The sequence below is a fragment of the Hemicordylus capensis genome, chromosome 1 (genome assembly GCF_027244095.1).
Source record: "Hemicordylus capensis ecotype Gifberg chromosome 1, rHemCap1.1.pri, whole genome shotgun sequence".
Lineage (NCBI taxonomy): Eukaryota > Metazoa > Chordata > Lepidosauria > Squamata > Cordylidae > Hemicordylus > Hemicordylus capensis.
In genome coordinates, this window is record NC_069657.1 from 266,833,002 (window position 1) to 266,847,112 (window position 14,111).

General features: G+C 42.5%; 1 protein-coding gene across 7 annotated transcripts in view; it reads right to left on the reverse strand.

Annotated features, from left to right (window-relative positions):
* Nucleotides 1-14,111, reverse strand: part of SLC23A1 (solute carrier family 23 member 1) — a 43,555-nt gene that overhangs the window by 19,009 nt on the left and 10,435 nt on the right. For 5 of the 7 annotated variants that reach the window (XR_008314007.1, XM_053286594.1, XM_053286592.1 and 2 more), the window contains 5 exons: nt 8,525-8,584; nt 5,769-5,891; nt 3,014-3,171; nt 2,831-2,919; nt 1,370-1,437 (listed from right to left, as the gene is read on the reverse strand). Coding sequence is in view for 6 of the 7 variants with exons in the window: in XM_053286594.1 (XP_053142569.1) it covers nt 1,370-1,437; nt 2,831-2,919; nt 3,014-3,171; nt 5,769-5,891; nt 8,525-8,560 (474 nt within the window). In the remaining variant the exon portion in view is untranslated. The remainder of the gene's footprint in view (nt 1-1,369; nt 1,438-2,830; nt 2,920-3,013; nt 3,172-5,768; nt 5,892-8,524; nt 8,585-14,111) is intronic. The other 2 variants (XM_053286595.1, XM_053286596.1) reach the window with 2 other exon arrangements.

A 14,111-nucleotide genomic window follows, 5' to 3' on the forward strand; every position in this document is an offset into this window, starting at 1 on the left:
TTTTACCATTGCCTCCTCCCGCGCAGTATGAAATGATGCCTTTCAGCATATTCCTATATCGCTGCTGCCCGATTAGTACCAGTGTGGGGATTCGAACCGGCAACCTTCTGCTTGTTAGTCAAGCATTTCCCCACTGCGCCTTTTACCTAACATATAAACCTCATTCAGGTTGCCTAATTGAAATATAATGTTGGTTTCCTCTTTGTCTTGGATCACTAGATAGTATATGAAGTTCATAGGCCTGTGTGTGAGACAATGGCAGAGAGGAGAGCAGTGCTGAGTGAAATCCCATTCAATGCACACTAGAAACCTCTCCTCTACAGACAACCTCTTTGGCTTTATCAGCCATTAATAGCAACTCCACACATATTCTCTGGATTCTTCCCACTCTGCAACCATGCTTGCTAGAAACACAGCCTATGGTCCTGACATCTTCACAGGCTGTAAGGGAGCACCTGGATTTAGTGCCCGCATGCCAATCAAAGCTGACAGTGCCAGCCATCTCTTTGGCAGATCATGCAAGGGCACTGCTTTATTACTTTCAGTGGTTGACATAATGACTAAAGAAGTGCCGGTTTAATGGGAGGCACACCTGTGTTCACAAAAAGTTCAACTTACTCAACTCCACTGCTGGCTCAGTGATGGGAGCAAATTTGGATAACCTCCCCTTCCTCCAGAAGCACTTGGTGCCACCTGAAAATATGTCCCCGAGGGCTTCTGTGAGGTCACTGAAATCCCACCCCAACACACACACGCGCACACACACACTAACACCAGTGCAGCGTTAGTCTGGAACTCTCTAGAAGCACTCCTGCTACCCGGGTGCTTCTCCTGTTGCATCAGTGTTTGCTTATTTGAAGCAATGAAACAGTCATGATTCCACAGGAAAGATCTTTGAGAGGTAGTTAAAATTTCTGTTACCTCCTGTTCACTGACCTTTCCTGCAAAATCAATATGGATTTTTATGCAGCACTTTTAACATATTTCCACATATATACCTGGGTTATACCTGAGTGGGATGAATTCTAAATAACTTCTCCAGAATAAATATTCTGAAATCCTAGGTATGTGGTAAGGCAGAGAGCAGTCTTCTCTCTCATTTTCTTCGTCTGTGTGTGTGGAATAGGTTTTGTTCTGGGTGGCAGTATCAAGGCAGTGTGAGCGCACATACATTCCAAATGGGGCCTTCCTGATTCAACCTGAGTGGGATCTAAAACTAACTGAGTGGACATAAAAAATAATAATTGTGAGCATGTGCACATGCACACACCTTAGGGGATACTGGTAGAGAGATGCTTGCTCCCTGACTAATGTTGCTGAGCGGAACTTGGGTTATCCCTGGCCAAGCTAGAGGCTTGGTTCAACTTACTTCTCTTAACCTTGGTTGCCAGATGTGAGACGTATTCAGTGGTAAGGTCCAGTTGCCATAGATCTCCTCTGCATAAAGGTGAATATGCATGGGAACAGTAAAAATGAATCAGCAGAATGAAGCAACTTGCTTGATACAGGCATAATGAGAATCCTTTTGTCAATGAGCTTATTCATCAGAGTTCTACTAAATGGTCTGAAGTAATCTGCCATTAGGCTTAACAGGCTATTCCTCCCTGTCACAGAAGGCCTCAGTGCAAGGTATCTTCCATATTTTACTAGCATTTACTCAATCAGTTCACAGTGTTACTACCATTTTTTGTATGCAGTCCAGATATCTGTCCTCCAGCTTGTGCATCCAATGCAGGGATATTGTCATTTCCCAGCACTTACTATAAGACTCTTCTCACGAGCAGCCTAACCCAGGCTAGGACAGCCCAGCCTGGGTTAGGCTACGCAGGTGGAGCACGGGGATCGCTCCCAATCCCAGCACTCCTGCCCAGCCTAACCCGGCTTTGAAGCCCAGCCTTTAGCCAGGGTTAAGGGCTCGCGCCCTTAACCTCCAGTGCCAGGGTCGTGTGTATGCTCGGGCTCTACACAGCCCAAGCATACACAGAGTTAGGCTCCTAAAGTGACCGATCTCCGGGGGAATCTCCCATGCAGATCATGTGGGCACATGCCAGTGTGCCAAAGAGGACATCAATGCCCGTCTGGTGAGAAGGTAAGTCCATCCCTGGCTTCCCCTCCACCCACCTTCCCTGCAGCTATTTTGTTCATCTGCACAACCTCAAAACATTCTACATGTGAAAATGCAGTTTTCAGCATCCACCCCCCACCAAGACATCATTGCCATTGTAACTCTTACGTGGAATATGGTTGCAGATACCTTGGGTCAGTTAGTATATCCCAAGCCCTCCTTCCAGGCCCTTACTGTTTTCTGGGCATGGTTAATCAGGATGTCAGCCCATATATGTGAGATTCAGCCTGATGTTTCAAATAACAGGCAAATATGCTTAGGAAGGGAGAGCCATAACTGCTGACAGCCACCAACCTAACCTCTGAAAGTGGGGGCATCTAAGGAAGAGACCTTGACCAAGATATCAGCTGGCAGGCAAGTTCCTTTGGGAAAAGTTGATCCTTAGATACTAGTGGTAACTTACCATGGTGTGCCCATAATCATGTGGGAAGCCAGCCTTCTGTAACATCCCACCAAGTGATGAAGAGAAGGTGACCACTCTCCTGCTTCCCCCAGTTTCTGATCAGGTGCAGATGTTTGACAACATCCTCTTCATTGCATGGCGGGATATTACAGACCATGAGCCTTCTGTGTATAATATATAATATAATATATAACATTCATAATATACAAAGTCACCACTTGGTTGATTCACTCCATAAGAGACTCTCAAGGTATTCATGCACCATCTCCCCCCACCCTACAGGCTGAAAGTGTCTGAATTACCTTCTGGAGGACACTTCCATTTATCCAGGGCCAAGATCGATTTGGCAGGAACCAAGAATGCTAATGCGCTGGCTTGAAACAGAGGAAGTCTGGATGGCCAAAAAGAAAAAGCTTGGTTTGCGAACAACTCCTTGCTCCCTTGACAGTCAGTGAAGGAAGGACGTGCTGCTGAGTAAAACCTACCTGATCCCTACAGTGCTTTGGATCAGAGTGGTGATCCCCACACAGCTGAAGATGGTGCCAATGAGCTGGCTGATGGTGTACTGGTCTTTTCCTATACACAGGGATTCTGCCAGAAGGAAAGGCACAGCTATGGTGCCACTGAAACAGGTCAAATAATGCTGGAGGGAGGATTTGGGGGAAAGGAGGGGAGGTCAAAAGAGCACATTATGAAACACATTCTCCAAACTAAAACCATCCTATGAGTCCTCTTCTATTCAGAAACAAAATGAACCTTCTACACAGGTATATACCTGTACATGATCTACAGGTATATAGTACCTCTGTTTTGAGCTAGCTTTTGAAGGAAAAGCAATATCAAAATGTAATAAGCAATTGGAAAAAATACATCCAACTTGGTCACATCCATATGTTCCTTGTTGCTGTGATTCTTTGGAATTTATTTATTTATTTATTTATTTATTTATTTGAAGATTTAATATACTGCCCAATCCACAGACTCAGGGAAGAACAGGCAAGAACAGCATCCAATATTTAAAAGAGAGGGAGGCAGGGAGGGATTTAAAGGGCAAACACCTGGCAGAAAAGAAACATCTTCAATAAGATCTTAAAAGGCTTAAAGGGAGGAGGCAGACCCAATCTGAGGGAGAAGAGAACTCCAAAGTGAAGGGGCAGCAACAGAGAAAGCCCTTCCACGGGCCCTGGTACTATGGCCCTCTCTGAGACCAGGGACCGAAAGAATGGCAACCTGAGAAGATCTCAAAGGATAGGGCAAAACTGGTTGGGTGAGGCATTCCTGAAGGTAAGCAGGTGCTAAGCCCTGAAGGGTTTTAAAGGTGAGAACCAGCACTTTGAGTAGGATCCGGAAGCAAATAGATAACCAATGGAGTGACTGCAAGAGAGGTGTCACACTATCATGTCTCCTAGCACATATAAGCAGGCGGGCCGCCACATTCTGGACCAACTGAAGCTTCCGGGTCATCTTCAAAGGCAACCCTAGGTAGAGCACATTACAGTAATCCAGATGAGAGATTACCAGGGCATGAGTTACTGTTGCCAGGGCCTGCCAGTCAAGATAGGGCTGCAACTGGCAGACCAGCCAAAGCTGGGCAAAGGCACCTCTGGCCACGGCCTCCACCTGCTACTCGAGCAGGAGCCGTGAGTCCAAGAGGACCCCCACATCACAGACCACCTCCTTCAGGGATAGCGCAACCCCATCCAGGGAGAGACTCAGACTCAGCAACTGGCCAGATCGAGGAGTAAGCAAGAGCAACTCAGTCTTGAAGGGATTAGGTCTGAGCCTGTTTTTGCCCATCCAGACCCTGACAGCCTTCAGACACTGGGAGAACACAGAAACGGCATCTCTGGGATGGCCTGGGATGGCAATATACATTTGAGTATCATTGGCATATTGATGGAATCTCACCCGAAACTGACAGATGACTTGCCCCAGCGGTTTAATGTTGATGTTAAAAAGAATGGGTGCGAGAACCGAGCCCTGAGGCACCCCACAATGGAGTGGCCACAGGGCAGAGCACTCACTATCAATAAACACCGACTGAAAGCGCCCACTAAAGAAGGAACGGAACCACTGCAAAACAGTGCCCCAAGTACAACAACAACAACAACAACAATAATAGTAGTAGTAGTAGTAGTAGTAGTAGTAATGAACAACAACTTTATTCATTTGGCCGCTCCACAACAAATGGTTCTCTGGGCTGCTCACAAAACAAAACAATAAAATAACAGTAAAATAAAACATGCAATTAAAAACACATTAACAAAAACTACCTACAAATACAACTAAGAAAAGAGAAGAAAGCATTTTAAAAGTCTGGTATTCACCTGGCCTTAATCTACTTGTTAAACCATTTTTTCTTTTGTGCTGTTGGCAGAATTTCCAGTTATATGCTCTGTGTACCAGCAAAATACTAGCCAAATACATTTCTACAGAGTTTTGTATTATGGTATTAATACTGGGGTCACCAATAGTTCTGGACTTTGTGGAATAGATGCATATCCAGATGCCTGCCCTTCCCCTTCTAGCATCATTAAAAAGAATGTGATGAATTTGAATTATGAGTATGAATGCTAGTGGGTCAACACTTTTCTTAGGGAGAACATTGCCCAGGAGGCCTGTGGATGTCCTGGAATGAGGCATCAGAGGCTCTGAAGTTTCCTAAATGGGGGGAAGCCATAAAAGTCTGGTAAAACGGTATATAGCTACTTCTACCATATAAGAAGAACTGGTGTGAGATGTGAGAGTGCAAGGTGACTCATTCCTTTCCCTTTTGTATGTGTGCAAAGGAAGCAAAACAGCATCTTGGGAAAAGACTGTTACCTGAGAGTATGACAGTCTACCTCAACACAGGCTTTCAGAAGTGTTAACTCGTTTGAAAATAAACAAAAGCCTGGGAGGGGACTTGGTGGGATGTAAAAAGGCAACCCGTTCTATATAAGTTAATATTGCAGATTAACAAGACGGATGATTTCATTGTTGTAAACAACAGCGGGGGAATTCAAATCTGCAGGCTTTCATAGCAAAGGTATGACCTGTTCCTTTTAAACAATGGTGCTGGTGATGGGGAAATGTCAGACAGTAAAACTTTAATACTTGTGAATAGTGAATCTGACCGATTGGGTTGGCAAACAGTCACCAAGAGGGTTGTTAAGCCAACAAAGCAGACAAGAAAGCTGTTTCTTTTGGTCCCAGTAGCAAGAGCCTAGCCACAGAGGGAGCTTGGTATCGTATTGGTACCTGAAATCCCAGCAGGATGCAGAGATACCATGGAGGCACATCTTCAATTGTGTAGATCATATCAAAATCCTTCTCTCTGTGGGATGCTGGTGGCCCTGCATGATTCCCAACGGCTGTGTTTTGCTGAAAATGAAAATAGGAACATAGGATGCTGCCTTGGTATAAGTCAGACCCTTGGTCCATCTAGCTCAGGACTGTCTGCTACCCTGACTGGCAGCAGCCCTCCAAGGTTTCAAGCAGGAGTCGTTCCTAGCCCTACCTAGAGATGAAGTGGAATAGCTTACAGTAGACAGTGCTCACAAGTAGTCACCCATCCAAATGCAAACCAAGGAAAACACTGCTTAGCAAAAGGAACGATTCATGCACATTACCAAAAGACCAGCTTTCCACCGGAAGACCATGTCACACTGAAGAGTGGAATGGAGACAGGGTTTACATGCCAGCTGAAAGCAAGTGTTGAGGTAATATTTGTGTATGCCACAGCAAGAATAATTTACTAGCTGTGAGTGAAGCAGATGGATGAAATATCTTAACACAGAGGTCCTCTTCAGACTAGGGATGTGCCGAAACGCAATGCGATGTCTGAAATGAGGATTTACACAGCCACTTGAAAGTGGAGGAGAGCAGGTCCATAGCTGCTCCTCCAATGGCCGCCAGTGCCATAATCCTGGCGCTCCCCCCAAATATGCCTTTGGGCCGGTGGGGTGTCTCCCAGCTGCCCCTGCACAATGCCGGCATGCACATGGCCATTGTGCATGCGCGGAGGCTATGTGCCAGTGTCACGCAGGGGCAGCTGGGAGATGCTCTGCTAGCACGCAAGCATAGCTGGGGGGAGCACCAGGATTATGGCAATGGCGGCCATCGGAGCAGGAGCAGGGATGGACCTGCTCTCCTCTGCTCTAAAGAGGCTGTGTAAGACGTCATTTTTAAAGGGATGTGCCTGTGATTCAGACATCAAATAGCATTTCGAGTACATCCCTCCTTCAAAAATTAAGTTGTATGAAGACAGTCAGGTGTCTGCACATGATACATGCACATGCTTTTGTGTGAATAACTGTATGTGTTCTTTTTCAAAGTAAAACTAGGTGCAGACTTCTACAGAAATGCAAGATACAGAAATCCTATTCATATGTTTATTTATTTATTTATTTATTTATTTTCACATTTCTATACCGCCTTTCGTTAAAAGAAAACCCCAAGGCAGTTTACAAAAATTAAAACATACAATAAAAAGCAATAAAAACATCAAGCTAAAAACATATAAAACAAGCATAAAAACAAGACAACAGATAAAAACACACAGAAGCAGCAGTAAAAACGATTATGTAAAAGCCTGGGTAAAAAGCCAAGTCTTTAAAAGCTTCCTTTTAAAGGAAGCTTTAACATGTTATGTTGTATGGCATTCCGGTGTCTGCACACATGTACATGTTTTTGTGTGAATACATCAAAAGTGAACCCAGGTACACAGACACTCTCGAATATATGTGCAGATAGGAAGTGTACTGCAAAACATGCGTTCAGCATAACTTGTGAATCATTGTGCTTGTGTACAGATCTGTATGTGTGTTGTACCTGTGCTGAAGGTGACATATGAATAGGGCTAGAGAGGAAATGCACTGTCCATACATACAACATAACGTGTAAATAACTGTACACATGTACACTGTACATAGATTGTACATGTGTTGAAAATAACATGTGAATAGGACGTCAGCCGCATCCGAAACGTACGCAGCTGTTCAGCAGCCTTGGGTGAAGGGCTCGTTATGCAATGTTAGCCATTTTGTTTCTCTCACAACTAATCTTTCACCCTGATCTCATTTAGGGCAGAAGTGACAAGCCAAGCTTTCACTTCCAGGTGAGAAGAGACTGTCTGGGAGATCTTAAGGATGGATAGAGATTCATCTATCCATCCTTAAACAACCACTATCAACAGCACTGGAACAGGTATTAATAGTAACGTGCTAACTGCAGAATCCAGAGGAAAGAGTTGTGGCACGCAAGGACAAGGCAGTGGAGTAGAATCAGGAATATTAATAGTTTAATGTAATTGTATTAGGTGTCCTGGTATTGGTCAAAGAGTGTAATAAAGACTGACTGACTGACTGATGGTTTAATGAAAACAGAAATTATTTACAGAGAGGCAAGTGCAGATTGTTTTCAATCAATTTTTTATTGCAGCCGTTGGCCAGCCAAAGATTGCTTTCAAGGCTCTTACTGCTGGCTGTTTGTTAGCCCCACCTCTACTCCAGGTCCAGGACTGGATTAAAAGTAACTAAAGCACCATTCAAAAGCTGACCTGGATCAAGAAATTGATTAGCCAAAAACACCAAACTAACAATGGTCAACACCGCTGGAAGCCTATGAAAATTCACAAATGAAGTCATATACTCAATTGCTTGTGTGTTCTTTAAATCAATGAAACAAGTTCTACTGCAGGGAGAGCTTGTACAAAATGATGCCCACTCTAGTCTACAGAAAGATGCATCTGAGTATGTGCAAACAGCATTCCCAGGTATTCATTGTTTGGCAAATACCATTTTAAAGGAAATGTTCTATGCAGTGTACACCACTGTTCAAGAGTATACCTTAGTTTTTATCTGGTGCCCATTTCACAATGATTTTCCCCCCAAGATGGCTTTCTCCAGTTTCTTTCCCCAGTCTAGTCATTTCCTTGTCCTCTTAACTAACTTAACATTTCAGCGTAATAAAGCATATGCAATTATTTGTTGTAATTAGAAACAGTCCATATTTACCTTGAAACGAGACGAGCGTTCAGTGCTGCTTCCCATAACGGCAAAGCAGGGCTAAGCTCTCTAAAGAAAGGGGGAAGTTGGACAACAGGCATACTTATTATCTTGGAGGACTTTAGTCAACATGCCAAAGACTGTTTGTCAATCTATAACTGGAGGCATGAGTTGCTGCTTGTGAAAGGAAGATATGGTTCTGAAAGTTCACACATTAATCCCTGTTCATTAGGACACTCCATGGATAAAGCTCATCTTACCTCCCTTTCCAAAATGACACTTTTTCACAGCTCTGTTGGATAAACATTACAAGAATACAGTTACTGTATAACTGACTGGCTTGCTGATCATTTAAACAATCACTGCACTGAATGACGTATCAGGCAGCTGAGATGAAACGTGTGTCAGCATGTTGGAATCCACACTAATGAAAATATTTCAGCTAACACGGATATAATAGATGGCAAAAATCCAAGTCAGCCCACACTGTTTTCCTTTATATTTTTCTTTAGAATTTCTTCCCACACGAACTACTCCACTTCCTGCCCTTCCCCAAATCTAATTGCTTCTAATTAACCAACCATTCACCTGCCCTACACCCTGTAATCCCATTACACTCTCCTGAATTAAAATCTTCTAGCACTCCACACAGCCTAAATTCAATCCACAATAAGCCATAAAGAACAGAAAACATCTCAACTTCACCTGTTCTAATTTCATATCTGGGGGGAAGTGGGGAGAGAGAGAGAGAGAATGAACTTTTTCTGTGAATTAGGGTATATAAGGGCATAATTTATTGGACTAACTCAAATAGTTTTAACATTTTCAAGCTTTCAAACAGCAAGCGATTTCCCCAGACATAAAAATATGTCTCTAGCAGCAGTAGCAGCAGCATCTACCTCCTTCTTGCTCTTCTTCACACTTTGCTTTGGCTTAGTTTGTTCCTCCTCTTTCACTCCTCTCCGGCCTTGTGTTGCTCCTCTTCTATATTTCCAGTCCAAAGGTGTTTCCTCCTTCCAAGATGTGACTTGAGATTCTCTGGTTGGTTTTTATTAATAGTGCGATGCATACAGAGCACTGTGTACCTCTGCACATGCCAATACCTTCGCTAGAGTGTAAAACAAAGAAACTCCACCCCCAAATCAGGGAGGAACCTTAAGGTATCTCTATGGAACTGGAAATACTGTGGTCATGGTAATGCAGGGTAATACACAACCCTCCTCCAAAAGAAAGATTAGTTGGTGGGGAAGTGTTAAATATATGCAAAATCTCCTTAAGATTTCTTTTCTTTTCTTTTTTTAAGGAAAAAAGGCTCCAAAAGTGGATGGTCGGAACAAGAGTTCACAGTAAGAAACCCAGAAATGGAGTGTTAACAGAATCCAGGATGAAGTATGGATGATAGCCACGCAATTTGCACTATTTTTCAGGTAATGTTAACATCAACTGTCAGTTTTCAGAGATAAAGGCAGCTCTTGTGCAAGATGAAACTCACCTTATATGAGTCCCATTAGGGCTGACGCAGTAAAGAGAGCTGCTGCTGGGACATCAATTTTATTTCACTTTGTTCTTAATCAAAGTAAAGAACTCTGTACTCCCACAACAAAGGATTTATTGAAGTGGGCCAAATGCTACTGAGGATCATGCATCCCCACGGTCATCACTGTCTTTTCAGATGGCCCTCAGAATGAGAGATAAGCAACCCTCAAAGCAAAACCAGAGTGTGTGGTAAACAAGTATTGGCAGTCTAGTGAACTGCCTTCAAAAGAAGACTGGCTGATAAAAATTTTGGAATATGTGGAGATGGCAAAACTTACAGCACTATTAAGAGATCAAAACTTGGAATGTTTTAAAGAAGATTGGAAACCATTTTTGTTGTATTTAAAAAATTACTTCCCTACCATGGACTTGACAGCAGGGTTTGAAATTTAGTATAAATCGCAGGTTGGTTAGTTTAATTAGGTTCGTAAGGGCTTGAACTTATGTTTTGAATTATTATTATAGCAAGGGTAAATCTTATAGTTGATGATTCACGAAGAAATGTGAGCGGGAAGTCCATCTTTTATGTGTGTATTTGTAATGAATGACGATATTGCTATTGATAAAATTAATAAAAAATGAATTTGAAAAAAAAAAAGTATTGGCGTCCTTGACTTGGGATGGCCATAGTAGGGCAGGGCGGGGGCTCTTGATCAATCTAGGCAGCTAGGTTGAAGATATCCAAGGCGCCCAGGTCTCTGCCTTGTCGTGAATAACTAATACTCTATACAATGTGTAGAACACGGCTTCTAACCTGGTTGCCCACACACAAAGTTGAATAATTTCTACCCTCCCCCTCCAAGAGCATGTTTGAATTTCTTATGGCTACTGGGAAATGTGAGGGCACTTCTGCTACATTCGTGGGAAGAAGTGTAAGGTCTGATGGTGGGAGGGCACTAATTCTTCATTCAGCACAGACTTCATTCTCCTTGTGGCTCCTCAAACCCTTCTACATACAGTAAATGTCATGACATTCTGCCCGTCCTACTTTTCTTCCCATTCATGATCAGTTAATCTGAGCCAGAAGACTTCTGCATATAAATAACAATGTACAGTCAGACTAAAGTTTGCAAATTATGGAAATTGATACAAATGATGCTTATTTGTATCATTTATGTTATATGTCATACTTATAATTATGTTATAATGATAGTTCTGTTATTCAAGTCACAGAATTTTGTTTCACAGAATTTTAGACTTCAGATGGTTTAGGGAAAAAGCCAATCTGGTACTTTCATCCCTTGGTCACACATATTTCTGGTGTGACCAGATGACAGAGGAGTCAAGGAGCTTTTCCTTGCTGATGATACAGAGGGGACTTGCAGGGGGAGTCTTTCTCACAACTCATTCCACAAAGCCAACTGTGACTGAGAAGCATCTGCACCATTTGCCTCAGGGCACAAGTTCCAGGCAAGAGGTTTGAATGAAGCTCTGTCAGGGACTCTCACGCCCTTCCGGACAAACTCTAACCAAGCCGTATCTGTACTGCATAGCTAAGAGTTCAGAGCTAAGCTTCATATTATGCTCATAACTTTGATATCACATCATGGCGAAAGTGTTCCTAAACATAACCACGGAGAGAAATAGATCAATATTGTTGTGAGGGGGAGTCCATTTTCAGTACCATCTTTGTGTGGTATGTAACATGGAGTTTTGCCCTAAGACATGCACAGAAAATTGGTTTTCGTAAGATACGAGGCTGTACCTAAAGAGCAATCTGGCTTTGAGTAGTCAGAGTCTACTTCTACCAGGAAGTAATAATAATAATAATAATAATAATAATAATAATAATAATAATAATAGAGTCAGAAAAATCCTCAAGTCCAAACTCAATGGTGGGAACATCATACAAGCCATAAACACCTGGGCTATACCTGTTATTAGATACACTGCAGGAATAATAGACTGGACCCAGGCAGAGCTAGAGACGCTAGATCGTAAGACCAGGAAAATCATGACCATCAATCATGCTCTGCACCCCCATAGTGATGTAGATAGGCTCTACCTCCCTCGCAGCTCAGGTGGAAGAGGAATGCTGCAAGTCCATCAAACAGTAGGGGAGGAGAAAAGAGGCCTTGAAGAATATATAAGGGACAGTGAAGACGATGCACTTCAAATGGTCAAGAACGCGAAACTATTCAACACCAATGAAACAAAACAGGCCTACAAGAAAGAACAAGTCAAGAACTGAGCAGAAAAATGGAGAAATAAGCCCCTGCATGGTCAATATTTACACATTATAAGTGGAAAATCAGACATCACCAAGACCTGGCAATGGCTTAAGAATGGCAACTTGAAGAAAGAAACAGAGGGTTTAATACAAGAACAGGCACTAAGAACAAATGCAATAAGAGCCAAAGTAGAAAAATCCACAACAAACAGCAAGTGCCGCCTTTGTAAAGAAGCAGATGAAACAGTGGACCACCTGATCAGCTGTTGTAAGAAGATCGCACAGACTGACTACAAACAAAAGCATGACAAGGTAGCAGGGATGATTCACTGGAACACCTGCAAAAAATACAAGCTACCTGTAGCCAAACATTGGTGGGACCATAAAATTGAAAAAGTTGAAGAAAATGAAGATGTAAAAATATTATGGGACTTCCAACTACAAACAGACAAACATCTGCCACACAATACACCAGATATCACTGTAGTGGAGAAGAAAGAAAAACAAGTCAAAATAATCGACATAGCAATACCAGGGGATAGCAGAACAGAAGAAAAAGAAATAGAAAAAATCACCAAATACAAAGATCTACAAATTGAAATTGAAAGGCTGTGGCAGAAGAAGACCAAAATAATCCCAGTGGTAATTGGCGCCCTGGGTGCAGTTCCAAAAGACCTTGAAGAGCACCTCAACACCATAGGGGCCACAGAAATCACCATCAGCCAATTACAAAAAGCAGCTTTACAGGGAACAGCCTATATTCTGCGACGATATCTATAACCATTGACAACAAAATTCAGCCATCCCAGGTCCTTGGGAAGGACTCGATGTCTGGATAAAACAAACCAGTCAATAACACCTGTCTGTGTAAACAAGAAATAATAAGGTCCTTGGGAATAATTAGGTCCTAGGTCCTTGGGAAGGATATTGAACAATGGCTAACAACTGGGAAAACTCATCTCATCATGAAAGACCCAGCAAAAGGTGCAGTTCCAAGTAATTATAGACCAATAACCTGTCTGCCAACCATGTTCAAATTATTAACTGGAATAATAGCAGATGAAGTGATGCAACACTTATTAACTAACAAACAGTTTCCAGTTGAACAGAAAGGAAATTGCCTGAACACCAGAGGCACAAAAGACCAGCTGCTGATTGACAAAATGATTTTAGAAAACTGCAAGAGAAGAAAAACCAATCTAAGTGTTGCATGGATTGACTACAAGAAAGCCTTTGATTCATTGCCTCACACATGGATACTAAAATGCTTAGAAACAACTGGTGTCACCAAAAACATTCAGATATTTATAAAAAAAAGCAATGAGCATGTGGAGTACACAGTTAACAATCAATGGCGAGACACTTGGACAGGTTAGCATTAGAAGAGGCATTTTCCAAGGAGACTCACTATCCCCTCTGTTGTTTGTAATCGCCATGACCCCACTTTCACAAATACTAAACAAAACAGGCCTCGGATACCAAACATCTAAAACATCAAGTAAAATCAACCATCTGCTGTACATGGACGATCTGAAGTTTTATGGAAAGTCTCAGTCAGAAACTGAATCACTGCTAAACACTGTCCATAAATTCAGTAGCGACATAGCAATGGAGTTTGGACTAGACAAGTGTGCTGCATAAATAATGAACAGAGGAAAAATAACAAAAACAGAAGGAATAGAACTGCCCAATGGAAGCAAGATCAAGAACCTGGAAGAGAAAGAACCTTACAAATACTTGGGCATTCTCCAGGCTGATAACATCGCACACACTGAAGTTAAAAGAAAAATTGGAAGTGAATACATCAGGAGAGTTAGAAAAATCCTCAAGTCCAAACTCAATGGCGGGAACACCATACAAGCCATAAACACCTGGGCTATACCTCTTATC